At 52.4% G+C, this 23,016-nt stretch overlaps 1 protein-coding gene across 10 annotated transcripts in view; it reads left to right on the top strand.

The window, feature by feature from the left end:
* Positions 1-19,538, top strand: part of Mical3 (microtubule associated monooxygenase, calponin and LIM domain containing 3) — a 184,564-nt gene extending 165,026 nt beyond the window's left edge. For 6 of the 10 annotated variants that reach the window (XM_060384111.1, XM_060384110.1, XM_060384112.1 and 3 more), the window contains 5 exons: positions 3,831-3,881; positions 13,258-13,323; positions 15,824-15,923; positions 16,056-16,129; positions 16,212-19,538. In XM_060384111.1, the coding sequence (XP_060240094.1) occupies positions 3,831-3,881; positions 13,258-13,323; positions 15,824-15,923; positions 16,056-16,129; positions 16,212-16,396 (476 nt within the window). In that variant the 3' untranslated portion in view covers positions 16,397-19,538. The remainder of the gene's footprint in view (positions 1-3,830; positions 3,882-13,257; positions 13,324-15,823; positions 15,924-16,055; positions 16,130-16,211) is intronic. The other 4 variants (XM_060384113.1, XM_060384109.1, XM_060384108.1 and 1 more) reach the window with 2 other exon arrangements.
* Positions 19,539-23,016: the final 3,478 nt, after the last annotated feature.

The raw sequence follows: 23,016 nt of genomic DNA, 5'->3' as shown, positions 1-23,016 counted from the left end.
TGTGACAAGGGCCACGTGGTTGGAGCCTGCTGGGCTTAACAGTGAGTAGAGAGAAGATGAGGAGTTATCTGAGCTGTCTCTGGGTAGAAGGTCAGAGCCTCTTGCGGCTTCCTTCCAGACACAGGGAAGCAAGCTGGTAAACCTGGCAGGCAAGCTAAAGGGCAATCTGGGAGGTCAGACGGGGCCACCTGCTGCCTGAACCCTGGCTAGTGGTCTTGCTAGCCTCGAGGCATGGGCCTGGTGTCAGGGATCCAACATTGCAACTGGCATTCCCAGTAGAGGAGTCAGAGCAGGCACGGAAGCAAATCTTTCTTCAGGCCCTCTCAGTCTCCAAAATGGTGCTCATTAGTCAGCTCAGTGATGCTCCTCAGGTGAAGACGGGTCCCCAGAGAAAAAAAGATGAGGATGTGGGTGTCCTTGGGTTTTTACCTCGCCTGATGCTGTACCTAACTCTTGAAGCCCGGGCTGCCAATGGGAGTGCAAAAGCTTAGGCTGCTCCGTATCCAGCCAGTTAAGAAAACTGGAAACCACTGGTACAAGGAACACTGGCTCCCATGGCCAGCAATGAAGAAGGGATTCACCCACTCATTTGCTTGGCTTCCCAACTCACCATCCCAAGGGTGTCCCCACCAGCCCGCTAGCCTCCCCATGAGGAGGGAGTACCTCCTGAGTACCAGGCCGGGTTAAACCTCCCTCCAGAGATCCCTGGCAACAGAACCGGAAAGCCCTGTCTCCTCCACTACTCTCTTCACGCACAAAACGCCAAAAGGGGACCCCGGAGCTCTCCCCTCACCTTTCTCCAGATCACTTCAAGCTAAGGGGCAGCTATATCCCACACCAGTAGCTGGCAGTACTGTCTAGGTGCATGAGTTCACATTCATAGTCTCCCAAGAGCACTCCATCCCTCCCTGTTCACAAGGTCCAGGGGCTCAAGAGAGAGCTGTTCCGGTCGATGAGTCTCTGGAAAGTGCTTAAGAGTCCATGCAACTGATGTCTGTCTCTGTACTTCACCACCTCTGTAAAAGGCATGTCCCTCTAGCCACTACCAGTGAGCCAGAAAGTGACGCCATTACAAGCTGTCAGAGAGGCCAGAGAGATGGCTCAGCAGTTACGATCTCCTACGGCCCTTACGGAGGACCAGAGTTCAGTGCCCAGCACCCACATCAGGAGGCTCACCGCAGTCTGCAACTCCAGCTCTGGGGAACTGCCTCCCTCCTGAACTCCACAGACATCAGTGTTCACGTGTGTACATGCACACACAGCCACAACCTGAATGTTTTCAACTTGGTTTGGCGGGAGAGCCCATCATACACAGTTGTTAGCCGAGGCCTAAAATCCAAAAGGATTCGAAAAGAAATGTTTGTAATGGAAAAGCCATAAGCCAGGCCTGGTAGGCTCACGCCTTTCATTGGAGAGGCAGAGGCAGGCAGGTCTCCGTGAGTTTGAGGCCAGCCTGGTCTACAAAGGGAAACCAAGGCTACAAAGAGAAACCTTGTCTCAAAAAAAAAAAAAAATTGAAAAGCCGAGCACACATGAACTTTCATGTTCCGATGAGAGCCGCAGAATTTGGGAAGCCTGAGAGCAATGCGGAGGGCATCCCAGCAGGCATAAGTGCTTGCTCTCCCAAATAGAGCAGCCGAACCACACACAGCCATCCGTATCCTTTAAAAAAAAAAAAAAAACAAACAGAAAAACAAGCGTAAGGGCTGGAGAGATTACTCAGCAGTCGAGAGGGCTTGGAGGCCTTGCAGGGGATTTTGTTCCCAGCGCCCACGTGACTGCTCACCTGTAGCTTCAGTTCCACAGGGTCCAACATCCTCTGCAGACACCGGGCATGTGGTATGCCCGTACATTCAGGCGAAACACTCATACACATGAAATAAAAATAACTCTTAAAAAAGACCCCAAACAAGGCCCCACGCGTAAGGAGCAGCCCCGGGTACGCTGTGTTGTGCTGGCATGATACCTTAGCCATCTGCAGGACCGGCTGCGTCCTCTGAAGCCCGCACCTCCTCAGCCTGATGGGGGGGTATCCTTCTCAAGGATACCCTGTCCAGTGGCACGTGATCTGAGCCATTGTCAGCGGGACGCAAACTACTTAACTTCTTACTAATGTATCTATGACAAGTTCAAAGAAACTTGGACCTTCCCCACACACACAGAAGCAGGCTTACCTGGATGTCTTCAGTGGGTCAGACGTTGACACGCGAGGCACTTGAACAAGCTATGTATTACGTCTTCAGAAGTTAAGAGTCGCTGTGGGCCAGATATCTGGGAGACCCCTGGAGCCCTCTCCAAGAGCCCTAGGATTCAACAGAACCTTGAAAGCCATGTTCTCATCCAACTCCTGACCATAGGCAGCTCTGTGCACAAACTCCTGGACCAGGGGAGGCAGTCCCCTGCAGGTGCACCTTGGAGGCTGTTGAACCATCGCCCTGTGATGCCTTTGTATCTCCGAAAACACCCTCCTCCTTTTCTTAGCGTTAACACTCCACTACTCCCAGCACTAATCTAGTGTCAGTTCTCAGTGACACTTGTCCATTCCTGGCAGAGCTTTCTTGGAGACTGGGTGTGCTCGGAGGCAGCAGCTTTCTCTCTGTTTCTCATTCTGTTCCACTTGTCAGTCTCGTTTTCCTGGCAGGGCAAAGCGCACAGCCGCTCCTAGCTGTACTGTTTAGCTCCTCCCCTGAGCTGTGCAGAACCTGCCATCCTGTCTCACGTGGCGGTTTCAAGTCTCCATCGCTGTCAAAGGCGCCATGTTTTGCTAGCCAAGAGAAGAGATCTGGTCAGGTCCTCTGTATTCATCAAGGACTTCTGTTTATACAGTCTGTGTGGATTAGCTTCAGAGCCCTGGAGAGCTAAGGCAAGGCTAAGGCGTGTGGGATTCTTGTTCTGGAATCCGAGGGGAGCTTCTCTCTTTCTAGACTCAAGCTTAGAACCACTGGGCTGGCCTCGCACACGAGCTGGAAAGCCACTGGAGGGCACTCTGACATATCCATCCCTAAAAGAGGAGGTTGTGGTTGCCGGGATCAGCATCCAGAGCATGGGGTACAGAGAGCGGCAGACGCTTTGGTGCCAACTCAGGACCCCCCTCTTTGCACCTTAGGTGTGTTAAGAAGGGACACTGCTGGACAGTGCCAGGAGCCAAGAAGCAAGAATGGCCTGTGGCCAGCCTCCTCAGAGCATTTAGTGTGTGAATTCTGCCAATGTCGCAGCTCATTTCTTATCTTGAAAGAAAAGGTTCTCAGAAGACATGGGGCCTTCGTCTTAAGCCCATTCAGCAAAGTCGTTTCTCCAAGGAGACCATTCCCACCCCTAACGGAGTCACTTGCAAGTTGCTCGCCCTCCAGAACTTCCTTTTTTCTTTTCTTTACTCCCCCACCTAAGGTTCACATCTCCAAAGCCTTAGCTTGGAGCCTCTAATATTCAGAAACTAAGAGAGTACCCCTAGTCTACCCTTAAACTTTCTTAACTCTTGGGCGAGGTTGCCTTCCGGTGGGGCTGGAGTTCCCAGCAAGGCCCAGTCCCAGGCTCACTGAGTGGGGAGGTGTGAACAGGAATCTCCCTGCTGTCGGGGGAGGGGAGGCAGCTCCGTCCACAGTGACGTTGGGTACACCCTCCCTCCACACCACGAGCTGCAGAGACGGCCCGTGCGCGTACGTGTGCATGCCACACTTGACAGACATGCACGCTTCCCAGCCGCTCCGCTGGGCTCCCTCAGCGCTGTTTCTGTCTGTTTTGTGCGTGCCATGCCCTTGGCAGCCTTGGGTCGGGGTGGCAGCAGGGTCACCTGATCCAGTAACTCTGTCTTCACCAATTCCTTGTTGTAGACTATTGGGGAGAGTCTTATTACAGTGGCCTCATCGATTTGCACCTGGGTGGTACGTATCACGTCGCCCGCTGTCGGCACTAACCCCGAGACGCCCCTCCCTCTTGTCCTCCATCCCAGTTCCTGCTCACAACAGTGAGGAGAAACCAACCTGATAACCAAGCGGCAAAGCGCAAACCCTTTTCCAGGCTCAGTGTCAGAGCCAAAGCCCCGGGACCCGCCCCTAGCTCAACCAAACTGAAGCAGCTGCCAGGTCCTTCTAGACGTGCCGCAGAGGACTGTACGAGACAGTTCTTCCAAGTTTTTATTAAAACAACGAACCAAACGTACAGCCGCCACTCCACCCACCCTGCTCCTGCACCCTCGTCCCGAAGCTCAACCCTCACAGTGTCTAGCTTTCACATCCACTAGGACCCCCACCCACACCAGCGGCACGGCTGATGCAAGCACGGGCTGGGGCTGGGACTCAGGGAGAGAGCACGTGCCTAGCGCGCCCACGATTCTGTCCCCAGCACCCAAAGTAAAGTACGTTTCTCAGATCTGAAAACGATTCAAATGGTTCCACTTCAGCCATTTTCACTTTGGGCACATCACACAGTAACCTTGAGCATGAGAGAAGCTTGACTATTACTGCCTCTGCTCAGACATCCTCACAGGGTCCTGGGACTCACTGCACACTGATCCACTGAGCGCTTCGGGCTTGTTAGACATGCAGATTCTCTGGGGCTTGAGAGAGGCCTCAGTGGTTAAGAGCACTGTCTGCTTTTCCAAAGGACCCAGGTTCAGTTCCCAGCACCTTAACGGTGGCTCACAACTGTCTATAATGCCATTTCCCAGATCTGACACCTTCACACTAACTCCCATAAAATAAAAATTAAACAAATTATTTAAAAAAAAAAAAAAAAAAAGCCTGTAGATTCTCAGACCCCAGCCCAGACCCTCTGAATCAGAAACCCCACACAGGAGGCCTGGGCGTCTGCTCTTATAGACTTCCCAGCTGGCCTTGATCCCTCTAGGGCAAGAGAAGCCCGGCCACTCGGCACTGAGGATCTGTCGTCTTCCTGCACAGAGCTCAGCGGAGAAATAGCCCATCTGGAGTCTTGCTCCTAGACTTTGAACCGTTGTCTCCTGGAAGGCTGCCATGTTGCAAGATGAACGAGCATCCGGCAACTGGCGGTCAGCAGCAGGTCAACTGCCGCTGTCCTCCTCTTGACCGGCTTCTCTTCACCTGCCCCTGGGGTTTCCACGCCCCCTGAAAACAGAAGTGCAGGGCAGTAGAAAGTTTCTTACTCTTCCCCACCCTTTCTCCTTAGAGAGACTCTTCCTGGCCCACTCATTCAAAACCCATAGTGTGGAGCCGGCAAGATGGCTTGTCGGGTGTAGGCGTTTGCTTCCACGCCTGACAGCCGGTTAATTCCCAAGACCCATGGTGCAGAAGAAAGACCAGCTCTCACAAGTTGTCCTCTGGCATTCAGACACTGGCCATGACACACGTGGTCCTCCATTTATATTGATACACACAAAAAAAAATTAATTTTTTTTAAAGTCAGGCCAAGCTGCATATAGTGGAACACAGCTTCAATCCCAATACTTGGAAGCCGGAGGCAGGTGGATCTCTGAGTCTGAGGCCAGCCTGGTCTAGATAGAGTGAATTCCAGGCCAGCCAGCAATACATAGCAAGTCCCTCTCTCAGAAAAAAATTAAATCAGGCCAGTAACACGCACCTTTAATCCCAGCACTCAGGGGGCAGCGGCAGGTAAATCTCTCTGAGTTAAAAGCCAGCCATAGTCACATGTACTGTGTACAATAGGCCACGCCTGCAGTCTTAGCCATGGGGAGCCTAAGGGGAGGCCTGACACGAGTTTGAAACCAGACGGGGCCAGTATGAGACTATCGAGAAAAAAAAAAAGCCCTGGAACAAAAATACATAGAAATAAAACCAGAGCTAGGAGATGACTTAGTCATCAGTCTTAGTCATCAGTTCTAATCCCCATGGCCCACATTAAAAGAGAAAATAAAAGCCAGGCATGGTGACAAAAATAAAAAATAAATCAGGTAGTGGCCTGGCAAAGTGGCTCGTTGATGAAAGGTCCTTGCTGTTGAGCCTAATGACCTGAGTTAAGTCTCTGGAGCCCACAGGATGGAAAGAACTTCATGCCACCCTTACATAATCAATAAGTAAGTGGATAAACTGAATGCAATAGGCAATAATGATGGGCTACAGAGATGGTTCAGCAACTAAGAGCACTTGCTGGAGACCTCAGTTCCCGGCATCCATACGAGGCAGCTCACACCTATACCTCCAGCTGCAGCGGATCTGACACTCTCCTCTGGCCTCCGTGGGCCCCTGTGCACACAGGCACAGACAGGCGCGCGCGCACGCACACACACACACACACACACAAATAAGAGTGAATAAAAATGTAAAAAGAAAGATAAATGTGATCATGAAAAAGTTTAAATAATGTGGTGATATCAGGAGGAACACCCCTCATGTCAACATCTCGCCTTCCCGCTCGCACGTACATGCACACAAATGTGAGTGAAAGGAACCCAAAGCCAGGCCGAGGGGTGTAGCTCGGTGGTTGAGCACCTGCCCAGCACACACATGGTTCACGGCTCTACCCCATGCACCCTGAAAGCACAGCACCACCCTCATCTGATTCCCCTGAGGGCAGTGTAATATCCACAGCCACATCACCAGTCGGGCGGTAGGAAGGACCCTTGGCTCCTGCATAGGTGGCCTGAGTTGGCCTCTGTGCTCTTCATCCCAGTCTTAAGCTTCCCGGGACCCCCTTGGCCACGGGCCCCTCTCAGTGCCCCCAGCTTCTGCAGTGCTGGGGGGTTCCCACTCACAGCCATTGATGCTGAAAAAGGGCTGCTGCTTGCTCCCAGTTAACAGACCCCCGTCTGGTCTAATACCCTGTCTCCCCTCCTCGCCTCCTCCTCCTCCTAACAGTTCCCTGGGGAGTGTTTACGTCAAGGCTGAGGTCATCCCTGTACGTGAAAAGATAATTTGCGTTCGGGACGTTGTGGAGGGAGTGGTCCAAACCCACGTCTTGCCACATGACCCCACCCTGTCCGCTTGAGACCCTAGCTTTTGCAGCCTAGGCTATCTGTGTGTGTCCTGAATGTTGTCCTTAGCCCACTGCTCAGGTAAGGAAGTGCAGTGGGCTGTCTTCTGTGGCCCTGGACCCCAAATTCTAACCTTGGGTTTCGTGTGCTAGGGGGTTCTGGGGTGAAGCAGAAGAAGCAGAAAAAAGAAACTCAGTTTGTCTTTGAAATTTTAAGAACTCCCCTCCCCTAGTCGGACACCTTGTTGCTTCTGCTCCTCAGCCCAGGGCCTCGTTGCTTCCGCCTCGTCAGCCTGAGTTGCCCGTGGCGCTGATGCCATGCGGGTTCTGCTCGCATGTAGGCAGACGCTGCTGCCTGATGAAGGAAGACGCACTCCTCTCTGAAGGGGGGCACTTGTGTTCTCCAAGAAAGAGCAGAGATCAGCAGGCCCTCCCCTCAGCACACCTGAGAGGAAGACGGGGACACCACAGCTGACCCTGCTCAGAGCCTGCTGGTGTTTCCCCACACGGAAATGCCATTTGTGGACCACGGCATCGGTGTCCACTACTCCATTTCTCCCGGCGAAGGCCAGACCCCAATTCCTGCCCTGTGCTCCCCTGCATACCACATTGCCTCAGTGGAGTCCTTCATAGCTCTCAGCCTGCCGTGTACAGGCGTGGCACCACATTAAAAGTCTCTGTAGGCTGGGTGATGGTGGCGCACGGCCTTTAATCCCGGCACTCGGGAGGCAGACACAGTGGTTCTCGGAGTTCAGCTCCAGTTTGGACAGTCAGAACTACACAGAGAAACCTTATATTTGGGTGGGGCGGGGGAAAGTCCAGCATTCAAAAGACAGAGGCAGGACAGTTGCAAGTCAAAGCTTAGTCTAAACTAAAAAGAGACTCTTGTTTGGTTTATTTGTTTGGTTCATTTTTTTAAGCCAGTTTTGGGGTTGGGGATATGGCTCAGAGGCCCAGAGCCCAGATGCGCAATGCCAAATGAAAAAGAAGAGGTTTCTTATAGCTGTGGAGAGTATGAAATTTTACTTCCTTAACTAGCTGAACCTTGTAATTCGAAAAGAAGTCCTTGCAGGCTGGAGAGATGGCTCAGAGGTTAAGAGCACTGGCTGTCCTCCCAAAGGTCCTGAGTTCTATTCTCAGCAGCCATCTTCCCTTGGAAATGTAACAGGCGCCGCCCACTGAGTCTCACTGCACTGAGCACTGGTTCTCAACCTTCCTGGTGCTATGACCTCTTAATACAGATCTTCATGTTGTGGTAACCACCCAACCGTAAAATTATCTTGTTGCTGCTTCATCACTAATTTTTCTCCTGATAGGAAGCCTAATGTAAAATATCTGATGTGCAGGATACCTGGTCTGTGGCCCCAAAGGGTCATGACACACAGATTGAGAGACTCCATGAATTCTAAGTGACTGGAAATCTCCAGAAACCCCACATCTCTCTGAAAAGCTTAGATCAAACTATAGCCCCATGTAACTTTTGACTTTACAGACCTTCCAGCTTGTCTCAGGGACGTGAAAGGCTTAGAAATGTGGCACAAAGGACTGAAAAGGGATCGTGGTCACCAGCGAGTTGGAGAGAGACCGATAGGGCCATCAGTTCCCTCCTGAGTGACTTCCTCCCATTAGTTTCCTCTCATTGGATGTCGGTAGACTTCCGCCCTTCTGGGCAAGTTGAACATTTAGCCTGGCTCAGTTTTTACTTGCTTCTTGGAAGTGTGTGTATGTGGTTATGTGTGTGTGTGCACGTGTGTAAACTCAGGTGCACACTCACATCCGCGTGGGTCTCTGTTCTCACTTGCTCTGTCTCACCAGCAGTTCTCCAGTTTAGAGCTTCTTTCTGCACTGAGCTCTTTAGCACAGGCATCTCCTGGCCCTGTCACATGTATGTCTCCTGTGCCAGCAGTTTTCCAGATCTGACACTTGCACGCTGAAGCATGGCACCAGCCATCTGGATCCCCAACCCCAGGCCTCTGTGGTTGGGGCTGGGCTTCAGCCTTGCCATGCGAAGCCTTTCTCATGCTGGGGAAGGCATTGGTACTGACCAAATAGACTTGAGGTTGCAAGAACAGTTGAGCAAAATCCCAGTCAACAAAGATTTTGCCAATTTTATATAAAACAAAACTGAACATTAACAAGACCCCATTCTTCACACCCTCCAGGAAATTCTCCAGGCCTAGGGTGCTACTCAGTGGCAGATCGCTGAGCAGCGAGAGGCCCTGAGTTCTATCCCCAGCAACAACAAAAAGAGGCCAGGCATGATGTCATGTGCATGTAATGCCAAGAGGAGAGGACTGAGAGTTCAAGGCCAGCCTGGGCTACATAAGACCCTATCTTGAAAGAGGAGAGAGAAAAGGAGGCTGGAAACCTAACTCAATTGTTGGACTGCTTGCCGAACATTTGTTAGAATTGCAAACCCTACAACAATCAGGGTCTGATCCCTGGCACCGCATGCATTGATAGGGTAGTACACGCCCACAGTCCAAGCGCTGGGAGGTAGAGGCAGGAGATCAAGAGTTCAAGATCATTCCTGGCTACGTAGTAAGTTCCAGGCCATCCTGGGATACATGTGACTCTGTCTGGATAATTAATTATCTGACTGGTGATTGACTGACTGACTGACTGACTGACTGATTGATTGATTGATTGATTGATTAGGCCAGGCAAGGGCTGCACAGAGCACACTGGATCCCTGGTGACAGTAGACTGCAGCTGAGAAAGAAGCACACTTCTCCCTGTCCCTGAGCCCTCCCTGACTTTGTGGGTAAAATCTACTGCAGTAACCAGAAGGAAAGGTGTGGAACGGACGCCTAGCCTATAGCAGGACCGCGATTGGCATTTGCAGGCTGGGCATCTAGAACTCACACTCACATGGACAGTGCCTGGCTCATAAAAAACACCTTCCTCACAGTGCCTGGACAGGACAAAGCTGGTGTGTCTGAAATGTGACAGGCTAGAACTTTTGGGGTCTGGCTGACAAGGGCTCCCTTCCCCGCTTTCAGCCTATGGTGATGTTCCTTGTCTCAGGGCCTACAAGGTGTCTAAGCTGGATACAGAGGTGAGGCCTGCCCCCAGATTCTCTCTCAGCTCCAAGCCAGCTCCCGGTGGTCCCCTATGTTTATGTCTGGGAGTCCTTGAAACTGACCTACCCACTTGCTTAATATGACTGCCCTCCTCTTCTTTGTCCAATCAGAAATGCTTTCCTGTCAGGCTGTGGTGGTGTCCACTTTTAATCCCAGCACTTGGAAGGCAGAGGCAAATGGAGCCATGTGATTTTGGGGCCAGCCCGGTCTACAGAGTTCCAGGACACCCAGGGCTACACAGAGAATCCCTGTCTCATAAAATTGAGAAAGAGGGAGGAAAAGAGGAGAGAGGCAGAGAGAAAAAAAGAGATGGAGGGAGAGAAGGAGGGAAGGAGAAAGAAAAAGAGAGAGCAGAGGGAGGAGAGAGAAACAAGAAATTATCTGCTTTGGATTTTTTTTTTTTTTCCGAGACAGGGTTTCTCTGTGTGGCCTTGGCTGAACTCGCTTTGTAGACCAGGCTGGCTTCGAACTCACAGCGATCCGCCTGCCTCTGGGATTAAAGGCATGCACCACTACGCCCGGCTCCTGCTTTAGAATTTAAAGAAAATGGGACTAAATGGTAACCAACATGGTTCCTGGCACAGGAGATGTACTTAACAGACATTTCTTTGGGGGAGGAGTGTTTTGTTTGTTTTGAGATAAGTTGACGTGTAGCCCAGGCTGGCCTCGTGCTCACCATGTGGTCAGGGCTTTTAACTTTTGATTCCCCCGCCTCTGCTTCCCAAGGGTAGGGTTGCATGCATTCCCCGCTATGCCCAGGTTGAAGACATTCATCTCAACTTACTCTCACCTTGTCCTCAAAGCGAGTCCATGGTCCTTTCAGGTGTTTCTGGTTCTTTCAGCAACCTTATAGAAGCAGAGTTAAATGTAACCAGGCAGAATTGAAAGGCTAGATTAGAGATGGGGGGGGCACAAGCCATCTCCCCTCACAGCCCATGCTGTCCCCGAGGGGTGTCTGAGCTGTGAGCAGAGCAAGGTCAGTGTCTTAGCCCTTCCAAGTTGGCGGGCACATCCTCTCATGTAAATGAGGCACGGAGCCTGTCTTGCCTCGGCCTTGCAGTTACAGCTCTTAGCATTTTGAGCAATAAAAAGACTGCTGTGTTTCATCCAAGTTTCCATGAGCGGCTCAGCTCTGTGTCTTTCAGGTTTATAGCTCAGTGGTAGAGCATTTGCCTAGCATGCTTGAGGTCCTGGGTTCATCCCCAGTACCACAGAAAGAAAGGGGCAGGGAGGAGAGAAAAGATCCAGCAAACCCCAAAACATCTGTTTTCTCACATTTCTATAAAAGGCAAAGAAATTTCTATCAAAATCAGTGCCCCATGCTCTCCTTGCACGCTCTATTCAGATTCTGGGTTGGAATGGAATCCCCCAATAGATTAGTTTTTCTGTTCCATTTCTTCCTTTTAAAATAGTACCTGTGAGGTACTAATTCTGCGTGATACATGTTCAATAGGGACATGTGGGGGACCACGAAGCCAGTCAGGTGGGTGAGCTGCATCCATTTACAGCCTTCCTTTTTCCTGTTCATATGGCAACGTCATTTTCTCCTTTGTTTTGAATGATTGTATCACCCAAAGCAAAAGCTGTCCCCTCCTCTCTCTTTTTATTTTTTAAACTTCTGCTCTCACTATTTTGATATCTCAGACGATGTACCATCCTGTAAAGGCTGTACAGGGAATGTGAGCAAGGTAAAGAGAACCTAGGATCTGTTGGGTGATGCCCAGAAAGGAGTGTTCATCTGTAGGTCTGTGTTTCCATCTCAACATACATGTGTGCAGGCGCCTGCCTGATTTGGGATGTGCGCCGCTTACGTAGTGTGTCACTGTCCCTTGCAAATGGGTACGGACCCCGTTCTAGCTACCTACTCATGTGTCAATTAGAGTCCCAGGAAATGGCAGAGAGAGTTGATGTCATACTTACGGGACTTGTCCAGGTATCTGAGCCACGCGCACAGACTTCACACTCCAGAGCCAAGCAGCCGGAGTAGGGTCAGCTACGGCAGAGCAGATATTTGGAAAAGACCCAGGCACGTTCGTCATGGCTGTTGAGATGGGATGAAAGCACTTTCCACACTCTGGCTTTGGTTTGGAGGTCGTACCCAGTATCAGGCTTAGTGTGCAGGACAGTGAAAGGATTGAAGGGAAAAAAAGAGACTGTGGTCCCCATGTTTAGCCCACTGCAGGGTAGAATGGCCAGTCCAACAGTAGCCCTCCTGTTAACCCGAGCCCTGTTCTCCCTGAGGGCCACCTCCCTACCGGTCCTCCCACGGCCCGAAGGCCTTACCCTCCTGGGGCTTCCTGTCTCCTGTATGTGCTCCTGTGGTTCTGTGATGGTCCCTTGCTCAGCTCCTCTCCCTCTTCCTTGAATGGCAGTCAGGTCTGGAGAGATCTCTGCACACTGTCTCTCAGTCGCCCGTCAATACTCTTATGGAGTGTCCCTGTGAGTTGTGGATGTGTCTTGTCAGCTCAGCCCCTTTCGGTCTCGGAGTCCACAGTGTGACGCCGGCCCTCCACTGCGGCCCTGGATGCCTCCCAAAGGTGGAAGAGAAAGGGGCGGGCGGTTTCCCGTGGCCCGTGGGAGGGGTAGTGCTGTCCGCTGCTGGAAGTCAACTCCTGTTGTTCATAGTCTCCCCCGACTTCCCGGTGCAGAACGCAGAGGAGTGTGTCCGTCGGCCCTGCAGGCTCAGGGTTCCTTTCTGTGGGCATGGTGGCCAGGGTGACAGACCCTCTTTGCCCCTTAGGGGTCCGGGAAAGCAGGCTTGACCTTGAGCACAGGTGACGTCTCAGGAACACTGGTGTAGGTTGTGTTGGTGACCCCAGTAGCCTCCTGCGCGCCCTGAAGCAGCATCAGCTGCACATTTACAGAGTCTGTTGCCTGGAGGTAGGCAGAGCTGCCCAAGGCCACTGTGCAGTAATGTTCCAGGGTCACTGCCTGCCCTCGCCAGCCACTGCTGCCTGCAGCCTGAGCCTGCGCTTGTTCGATTTCTGTGCTGAAAAAAGGACTTAATTCATTTGTAGACTTTGTTTCCCCTGTTTCTGCTTCTCCATTCTTGTGGATTTTTTTCTTTTCTTCCTATTGTCCCTCTCTCACCTTTTCTGTTTTTTGTCCTCTGCCTGCCTGTTTTTATTTCACCTCTCCCTCCCTCCCCCCATCCCTCTCCACCTCCAAATTTCCTCTCCTCCTTTCCCTCTTCCTTTTTTTTTTTTTTTTTTTTTTTTTTTTTGTCTTTCTCTGTCTCCTCTTCCTCTTCCTTGTTTGGTCCTTTTTGAAGTTGAGCCCAGTGGCGGGACTCCACGGCGTAGACCTCTCTCCTTCTGCCCTTGCTGTGTCCAGGAAGGTAACGTAACCTCACCCACTCATCTGCCTCCTAGGGGCCCCCCCCACAGCCACCATAGTCCAGCAGGGAGCCAAGACCCAGCGATTGCTCTTCCTCTTTCTCTGACTCCTGATAGCCCCTCTTCAGAATGTCCTGAGTATGTGGCAGTTCCTTACAAGGCACAGTATCCCTTTGACTGTCCAGGGGAGGGTGGGAACCGAGGGATCACCAAAGAGCCTGTGGGCTCCAGTGTCTGCAGGCTGCAGTCCTTCTGCCGTCCTGCCTACCGTTGGTGCTTGGGGCCTTGGGGCTGGTAAGCTCAAAGCCAGCACCTAGAAGGCCAGGAACAGGGGAGAAACCCCGTCTGCAGCGGAGTCAAGGAATACTGTCCTTACAAAGACTGGTCTACTACACAACCCCCCTCCCCCCTCCGAGTTCTGTTGCTGTTCTCCAACCACTAAAAACAAACTTCTCTACCTTGTGTCTTGCTGAGTGTGTCTTGCTGAGTGTGTCTTGTTTTGTTTTGAGTTTGTCTGACTTGAAGTCTGTTGTGGTGACAAGATTGTCATTGACAAGGCATGTGGGCAGGGGAAGGGCAGTGTGGCCATGACTAACCCCTGCTAACCTCAGCCCTCCATGGCTCTCACACGGGACCACCCACCCTGCCACATCCCCTTGCTCATCAGCCATGACCGAGCTCCGACATGACTCATGAGCAGTGCCCCAATGACCCCCCCATTGGAATTTGGGGTCTTTACATGCTGGGAGGTGGGGGGAGGGGTCGGACCTGGCACGCCCGTGGCTTGCCACTCTGGACAGCTTGCATGCCTCGAGGCTTCATCTCCATGGCCACATGGGCACACTGTGCAGAGACGCTCCAGAAGGAATGCGTGGAACTGGGCTGGAGGCTGCTTTAAAGCCAAAGACCCAAGTCTATTGGAGTGGGGAAGGAGAGCTCGGGTCCCGAGACCGTAGGCAGGCTCGACAGGCCGAGATGGAGGTGCCCAATCTTTGAGAGTAGAGCTCGGGGCCAGGACTGCACGCACCACGGGCAAGGGTGCATGTGTGCCAGGCATGGTGCTGATACTAACCCTAACCCTTGCTTAGTTTTGTCTCCAGAGCGTGGTCACTGGCTAAGGGCTTAGGCTTAGGCCGGACTTGTATCCAGCATACAGTGAATGCGCTTTGGCCTTTGGCTAGTGTGAAAGAGTCGGGAGGAAGCAGGCTAGAACAGGTGAGAGTCTGACAAGGGAACCGAGCTGAGTAAGTCGTCAGTACTCTTGTGCTAAGGTACTTCGCAGGGCCGGACCATCCAACCAAGTAAGTGGAGGGGACGTTGGGAAGCCTTGACACCCTGAGCTCTGTGCAAAATTACTTGATGTTGTGATGGGAGTTGTATGTAGTTCAGCAATTGGGGCACTGCCTAGCACATAGGAGGCTCCGTGTTCCATCCCCAGCACACAGAAAACCACTAAGGAAAGTTCACGACCACATGGGCAAAGAGCTTCCAGGGCAAGGGGAGCAGCTTTGCACGCTCTGCAGGACTTTGCAGCATCCTGGATGGTTTGGTTCCGTAGAAAGGCTTTCCTCCATGCTCCCGCTGCAGTTAGGCCAGGGGTGTGGGCCATTCCCGGTGGCCACTCAGATGTTGGTTCAGGATAGCGCGAGTCAGCAGGGGCCACAGCTACCCTTCCCGCTGGTGAGAAGTCTGACCACCACCCCGATGCCTCCTGTCTGCCATGCAGGGTCTACTGGAGTGTCTGTCGGGCTGCGTGCTAAGAAGGGCTGTGTTAGGGCAGGGGGTGTGTAGCTCAGTGCTAGAGCGTTTGCCTGGCATGCACGTGTGTAGGTGACACAAGAAAACAAAGAAATGGTGTCTTCTCGGTCAGACTAGGAAGCAGTGGTGAAGTCAGGGGCCCCTGAAAGAGACAGCTGCCCAGGAAAAAAACAGGGTTAAGAGAGTAACTTAGGAGCAAGCTGTAAAACTGGGCATGGCGGCACAGGTGCCTATAATCTCAGAATGGAGACAGGAGGATCAGGAGTTCAAGGCCAGCTTAGGATACATGAAACCTTACATTAAAGGCAAGATGTAATTTGTAAATCTACACTTCTGTTTATCAGACCATTTTCCTCCTAGTAACAGGGAGAGAACAAGCCATTTCATACACACACACACACACCACATACAGACACACATATACACACAAATACCACATATACACACACACACCACTGAGCAGAGTTAAGCTTGGAAGGAAGGAACAGTTACTCAGGACAAGGCCTGGCCAGGACTGATGGAAAGTCTAGCTCTGTTGGGCCCTGGGGTGGACACAGCAAGCAGCGGCCTGTCGTTCTCTGCCCCCCTGTCCCCGTCAAGGCTGTAGGCAAACTTTGGGCCTGGCTTGGGACTGTTCCGGCAGCATCTTGCTTGGCTCTTTGCACATTTGCCCCAGTGTGACGATCCTTCTGGGCTGGGCAAACAGAGACCATCCCCTTGCTTGACCCTCAATCTCTCACACAGGCATGGGCAAAAAGGATGACCCCAAGCTGATGCAGGAGTGGTTCAAGCTGGTGCAGGAGAAGAACGCCATGGTGCGCTACGAGTCGGAGCTGATGATCTTGTGAGTAGGCTGGGATTTAGGAACCAGCCACAGGGGCGCCCGGGCACATCACAGCAGGCAGGGCGGTCCTGGTTCAGCAGGGTGAAGAGGGCTGGTCCCCAAGTCACCGGTTGCTGTCTCTTTCTGTCCCAGTGCCCGGGAGCTGGAGCTGGAAGACCGGCAGAGCCGGCTGCAGCAGGAGCTGAGGGAGCGCATGGCCGTGGAAGGTAAGCAGAGGGCAAGCGGGTGGGAAGGTGAGGTGGGCCGCTGCCCCAGGCCACACACCTGATGCCCTCAGCCGCCCGGCAGATCACCTGAAGACGGAGGGGGAGCTTTCGGAGGAGAAGAAGATCCTGAATGAGATGCTGGAGGTGGTGGAGCAGAGGGACTCCCTGGTGGCCCTGCTGGAGGAGCAGCGACTTCGGGAGAAAGAGGAGGACAAGGACCTGGAGGCCGCCATGCTGTGCAAGGGCTTCAGCCTGGACTGGTCCTGAGCCCGGCCACCGCTGTGTTGGGTAGATTGGCACCCACGTGGCCCGGCTGCGTCCTCCCAAACCGGAGGGTAGTGCTCAGGCACCTGTGCTGTGGGGAAACCCCTCGTGAGGGTTATCCTGTGAGGTGATTCCGCCTCCTAGGAGAGGCCCCCCCAGACTTCCCCCTCAGGAGGTGTGTGCTTGCTGCGTGCCCCAGGGGAGACTGCTTCAGGTCCCCGAGGGCTCGCTGCCCGGCACCTCTTTCTTCCTTCTGCTGGTAAGAGAGAGAAGTGGCTCCCCTTCCGAGCCACTGCCGCCACCGAGCATCTGCAGAGCAGAGCAGCCATTGCCCTCATGCTCCCTCAAGCACCACCAAAGAAAGGACGGAGGCATCTACAGGAAAGGGCTGTGGATGGAGGTCCAGCAGGAAGCCACACCCAGGAGGGTGACGCCCACCCTGCCACTGCGGGGGGAGTCGGACAGTAGGCAGGTTCTTTATGCAAGTCCGGAGGGCTCAGGAGGGGTCTGCCCCACCACACACTGGATCCCCAGTGGCCAAGCGCCCCAGGCCGTCCACGTGGGCGGGGGCCTGAGGCCCATGGATTGCGTGTTTTGCTTTGAGTTCACGACCGTTTGACACTGGAAAGTATTGACTTTGGGAGAGCTGAGGGAGGCCCTATGTGTCAACCCCTCCCCCGCCCCACTGCTACCCCACCCACTCCCACACCCCCTTTGACAGACAGGCGCCATCCCTGGTCAGCACCCACATCAGTACAGGAGATGGCCCTCTTGGACATTTTCCTGTGTTTGCACATTGAAACAAAACTGACAACCTGGCCAGACACTCAGCCACTTCGGACCCTTTTTGTCAATTAACTTATTTTTTTAATACTTGAAAATAAGCAACTTCATTTTTATACCTTTACTAGAGACACTGATTGCCTGTCACCTGCGTGTCGGAGTGCCTGGGACGCCTTTGTTCATCCCACGCCACCTGATGCAAAACTGACCTGATTCTTGTTACATACATCTATTTATTAGCCTTCTTAAGAGTGTTACTGCCCTGGTCGGCCCCAGGGAGCAGCTCAAGGCCCTGTGGCTCCTTGCTCACAGCCTTTCTGTCCTCTTCTCCACCCAGCACCCTTGTTCCCGTTTCTGCTGCCACTGGACTCTTGCAGGAGAACTGCCTCTCTGTGAGGAGGCATTTCAGCACTAGGAGGCCAGGCCTGGAGACAGAAAGGCTGCTCTGGTCTCTCCTGTTGGGATCTTGGCTCTGTGGAACCCGCTTTGTCCAGTTTTCGTGGCAAGGTTTTACCTCCTGTACATAGGTTTAAAGGTTGAGGCCAGCCCTTTTTCACACTTGCTGGGACCAAGTACAGTGTGACCTTGTCCTTAGGCTGGCTGACCAGAATGCCCCAGTCCAGCTAGACAGGAATGTGTGCTGGTCTCCCCTCAACACACTGGCTGCTCCAGTTTTCCCTGCCTATACTAGGATTTTCTCGGCCTGGCAAGAGCCGATAAGCACCATGTAACCAGCTCCATAAGCCAAGCTGTTCATTTCTCATGGTTCAGCCAGAAACCAGTGATGGGGGCCAGAGTGCTTCTCCTTCAGAACAGCAGCACATGGACCTCTCCATTGGCACCATGCCAGCCTGGAAAGGGCATGCCAGCTGGGCCTGGTAGGAGGGGCTGGTGCACACAGCACGCCATCTCTGGCAGTCCTACGAGGGCCCACACTGGACCTGCCGTGGGAACCACACCGTGCCTCAACTTGAATGTCCATCTAACTCCAGAGGAACGAACAGTTATCTCACTCTTCACCATGTGCAAAAGCTGCCGTCTCTCCTGTGGAAATCCAGATGTGCTGCTAGCAACCACCACAGCTCTGATGTCATCACTTCCTGGTCTCTGACATGGCGGTATTGCTGTTTTTATTCTGTCTGGAAGGGGGAGAGGAGGGCGTCCTGGATTCCATCTTCAACCGCAATCTGCCAATCAAACTGGACTTCGGACAGGACCGTCATCGCCCGTGTGGCCTTCTCTTGAGCCCTGTCCTCCTCCCCAGTGCCACTGGCAGTCGCAAGCAGCTCAGCCCCGTCATCCCTGCCAACCCGGAACAAGGAAACCATTTCCAGAGTGACGCGAGGGCGCAGAGGCTGCTGCGCCTCCAGCGGCCGCACAGAGCAGGAGCAGCAGGTGTGCCCTTCCACCTCTGCCCTGGTCAGCCTCGACCTGTCGATCTTTCCAAAGCACACGCTGCTTCCTGCAGTCACTAGAAAGGGGGCAGAAGGCTTTGCAGGAGGGCCTCAGAAATCCACCAGCCAGCTCTCCAGCCATGACAGCATGAGTGAGGACTTCGAGTTCTCATAAAGCACTTTTTTTTTTTTTTTAGACTCCCAGTTTGTAACCACTAGTTTGCGGTCGATTTCAGTGGTCCAGGGCTGAGACGTGAAGTGGTCTCCGCCCCTGGAGATGCGTGTGGCCCTAGTCAAGGGTTCTTCCCAGGAATTATGTCTTCACTTGAAGGTAGGGAAGAGAGGGATGTGTGCACTTCATGCGTGCCTAGGATGCTCGGGTGCGTTTTAGGAAGCCCAAACTCCAGGCCGAGTACAGTACACAAGGCTGCAGCCCCTGCCCCTGGAGGCAGGCAGAAGGCAGCCCCTTGCTCCCAAGCAAGAGCGTGGCCAACCCAGGTTCTAACCCTGCTCAGTTGGTATCTTTTGGACCTTTGCCCCCAACAGCCATCCGTAAGATAAAAGATAAGACGTTTTTCACTGGCACAGGAGAGGAAAAGAGTAGGGGCAGAGGCAACAAGTATCAGGGCCTGGAATGTAGCTCACTGGTAGAATGTGTGCTTAGCATGCATAAGGCCCCATGGTTCAATTCCCATTACCACATGAAAAAAACTTTTTTTGAAAGATGGTAACAGGACCAGAGGGGATGGTCTGTTTTATGCGCAATAAAGTTTTTTTTTTTTTTTAAAAAAAGGAAATAACGTATCTCTGAAGTCATTTTTTTTCTGTTGTTGACATTGAGCTAAGACACACTTCTGTATCACCTGCCTTTCAGCTGTGTGAAAGCTACACAAATCATTTGGACAGCTTACAGGTGAGTGTATACCGACAGGGTTTCTCTAAGAAAATTGCTTTTCATTTGGTTTGTGGCTTTGAACCCTCCGTGTTATCCTGACTTAGACATCAGTAGCTACCACTTGAGAATTCTCTGCAGCAGTCCTGCTTAATAAGAAGCTCAGAAGCCGGTGCCGGCACGCGCCTTTCATCCCAGCAGTTGGGAGGCAGAAGTAGGTGGATCTCTGGGTTTGAGGCCATTGTGGTCCACATAATAAGTTCCACGACTCCATCGAGACCCTGTGTTTTGAAAAACCACTGATGTTGCTAAAATTCTTAAGGTCCCAATGACAAACCGAGGCAGGATTCCACCAGAGTTCATTCTGGAAAAGCAGTGTGGTTTTTTTTTTGGGGGGGGGAGGCTTCCTTACAGAGTATAAGGTACTTGAGTGGGTATGGGCACTCCTTCCCCCCTGGAAAGACTTTACCCAGCAGAGATGAGGGCTTTCCTTTAGCCACATAGATGGAGTCCTCCTCCCCTAGTCTTCACCGTAGCTGTCTAACCAGCCCCTCCCCCAGGCCACACGCAAGCAAGGCAGAGGGTACAGCAAACAGTCGGCAACAGCTGGGTACTCAGGTGAGGTGAGTCCTCAAGACACTCTTCCTCTCCATGGGGTGTGACGTCAGCAACCCTAACTGGGGTGATCTTTTTGCACAAGGGGGGTGAAACTGAACTCCTCAAAAATGGCAGTTAACTTGGCTCAGAGGACAGTCACTCTGGACAGGGTTATCAGCTCTCCTACAAAGAAGGCCTACTGGCCAGGACCCATGTGTGATGGGAGGTGAGAAAGGAGAGGACCAAATAGAAAAATAAGCAGCTTACGAGGGAGATGATGTAGCCCTAGACTCCCAAAAAAGAGGTGGATCATGGCCTTTGCCCTCTAGAAAGGAAAGTAGAGCATAGGTCCAGCCATCTTTTTTCCCCCAGAGGCTTTCGAATGACAAGATTGAGAAACAGTTGGGGTGTTGGCCACGATTCACAACAACCCCAGGTGGCAGGAAGTGGTGGTTTTAGGACAGGCAGAAACAAGCTCCTCCCAAGAAACCACCATCGCTGGCCTTCGCCAGCACAGCTTGCTCGTGTCAGAGGTGCCCAGAGGAGAGTGGATCTGTGCCCTGTAAGAAGGTGAGTGGTAAAGAGAGCGTCCATCAGAGACAGTGTCCTCCTGGGTCTGCCCCAGACCTTGGGTGCATGTCTTCCAGCTGGACAGTCAGATGGTAAACTGCACATGTGTTTACTGCACCGGCCTCCCCTCTCCACTGGTGCATTGCTGGGGAGGCGAGGTTTGGGGGAGCATATTGGTACGGCGGTTCCAGGGGAAGCCTCCGGACAAGGGGGCCTCAGGCTCTGGAGGGCACGTGTTCAGAGCAACTTTTCCGGCAGGGGCCACAGCAGCCTGAGAGCAGTGGGGGCCACCTCCCTCCTGACCCCGGGGAGGGAACAGCAAGTCGCTGTCCTCTGGAAGACTTTCTTTTTTATTTTTGTTTTTCAAGACAAGAGTTTCTCTGTGTAGCCTTGGCTGTCCCGGACTTACTTTGTAGACCAGGCTGGCCTCTAACTCACAGAGATCCACCTGCCTCTGCCTCCCAGAGCCCCGGGATCAGAGGCGTGCACCACCACACCCGCCTCTGGAAGACTTTTCAAACACCAGAAAGATTTTTCTCTGTGGAGGCCTCCAGACGGAAGGCTGTAGGATTAGTCACAGGGAATTCCATCGCGTTCTTCTCCCTCTTACAAATAGATATTTCACTGTAAGATGGTATTCATAATTAAGAGATCTATTTTCAGGCTTCCTCTGCCTGGTCTTAGACTGGACTGTGGCTGTCTTATGGACAAAGACTGTTTTCTAATCATTGGTGAGTAGCCAAACATCTCCCAGGAAGGGACAGCCCTCTGCCCGCACTAGCTATCTCCTGGCCTACAGAGGTTGGAAAACGAAATGAAAGGGACACCAATACAGGGGAGAGCAAGACCCTGCTGACCAAAAGCATAAGTTCCACAATTCCATTTAAAGATTGACTATGTTTTACAGCGAGAGCCTCCTGAAACCGGAGTTTCAGGCCCTTGTTAGCTGCCTGACGTGGGTGCTGGACCTTAATTTGGGCCCTCCGTAGGGAGAATTTTGGTGTCGTTAAAACCACAAGTATGTTATGCAAACATGGTTTTGCTTTAATCCCAGGTGTGGGATATGGGGCTGCTTCAGATTGTCCACAGCAGCAGACCATTCGCCTCCTGTGTGCTCTGGCAGGGTTGCAGTTCTGCCAGCTGAAAATGGTTTAATTCTGAGGACGCTAAAGAGAGTTTAAAAAAAAAAGAAAGAAAGAAAACCACAAAATAGAGCCCCAAGAGAGGGCTGCTGCTGTTGGTTTGGACTTGCCCCAAGGAACTCTAAAAAAAATTCAACCCCCCCTTTCTCCTCTAACCTCCTCTCTCACCTGCCTAGTGTTGGGGTAGAGAACGGTGTTAGATATAAAGAACCCAGTAAAGTAATCAAAAAACCTGGCTACAGCAGTGTACGCTCTTAATGCCCAAACTGTCTCTCCAGCCCCAGGTTCCACAATTGTTTTAATGGATAGAAGTTAAAAGGCTGGCACCTGGCTGGAAAGTGGCACTGCACCCAGGTCCAAACGCCCCACATAGACACCGACGCCCCAGGTAAAACAATAGAAATCAGGGAGAAGGGATGGCTCAGTGGTTCAGACCACTCGCTGCTCTTGCAAGATGACTCCAAGCTTGACTTGCACACGGTAGCTCGCAGTCCTCTAACTCTCATTCCAGGGAATCTGACACGCCCTTTCTGGCTTCCAAGTTCACCAGGCATGGACTTGGTACATGTACACACATGCAGTCAAACAAAAGTAAATAAATAAATAAATAAATCTGTAAAACACTGAAATTGCACGTGTGGCTTTTCTGGAAGATTTAAACCCCTCGCCCAGCTCAGACAGCAGAGGTCTAGCATAAAGCCCAGCACTTCATAAAACCAGGCACCTGGAAGGTGGAGGCAGGAGGCTCAGAAGTTGAATTCCATCCTTGGGCACGAAGCAAAGGTGAGGTCAGCCTTGAACAAGGAAATAAATAGAAATAATCATGCGTGCCCATATACAAGAATGACATCATTAATCATCGGACCTTAGCCAGCAGCTAAGTCAGAGGCCACCTGCATTCAGACCTTCCTGGCCAGCCCCCAACCAAAATTGAGACTTCCTTAGTGTCCTTAGGTGTCAGCCGGGAGAGAGATATCTCCCAGCCCCCCAGTCTTCAAGGTCACCGTGAAATCGGAACCTGTGGCTGACCCTTGCCGACCTCTGACCTCCAACCTCTGTAAACCCCTGGTCCTTCTCCAGTCTGTTAGCAGGCTGACTCAAGGGGCCAGCACCAGTCACCAAGCTGAGGGAACTTCCAAACAGACGCAGAGTGACTGCTTTTTCGAGGATCACAGCAGCCATACAGGAACTGGGAATGACCCCGCCTCCGGCAATGTAGAAGGGCCAGCCTGAGACAGGCCCTTC

This window comes from Meriones unguiculatus, chromosome 5 (genome assembly GCF_030254825.1).
Source record: "Meriones unguiculatus strain TT.TT164.6M chromosome 5, Bangor_MerUng_6.1, whole genome shotgun sequence".
Classification (NCBI taxonomy): domain Eukaryota; kingdom Metazoa; phylum Chordata; class Mammalia; order Rodentia; family Muridae; genus Meriones; species Meriones unguiculatus.
The sequence above is the reverse complement of the archived record's forward strand: the minus strand, read 5'-3'. Positions and strand labels throughout refer to the sequence as shown.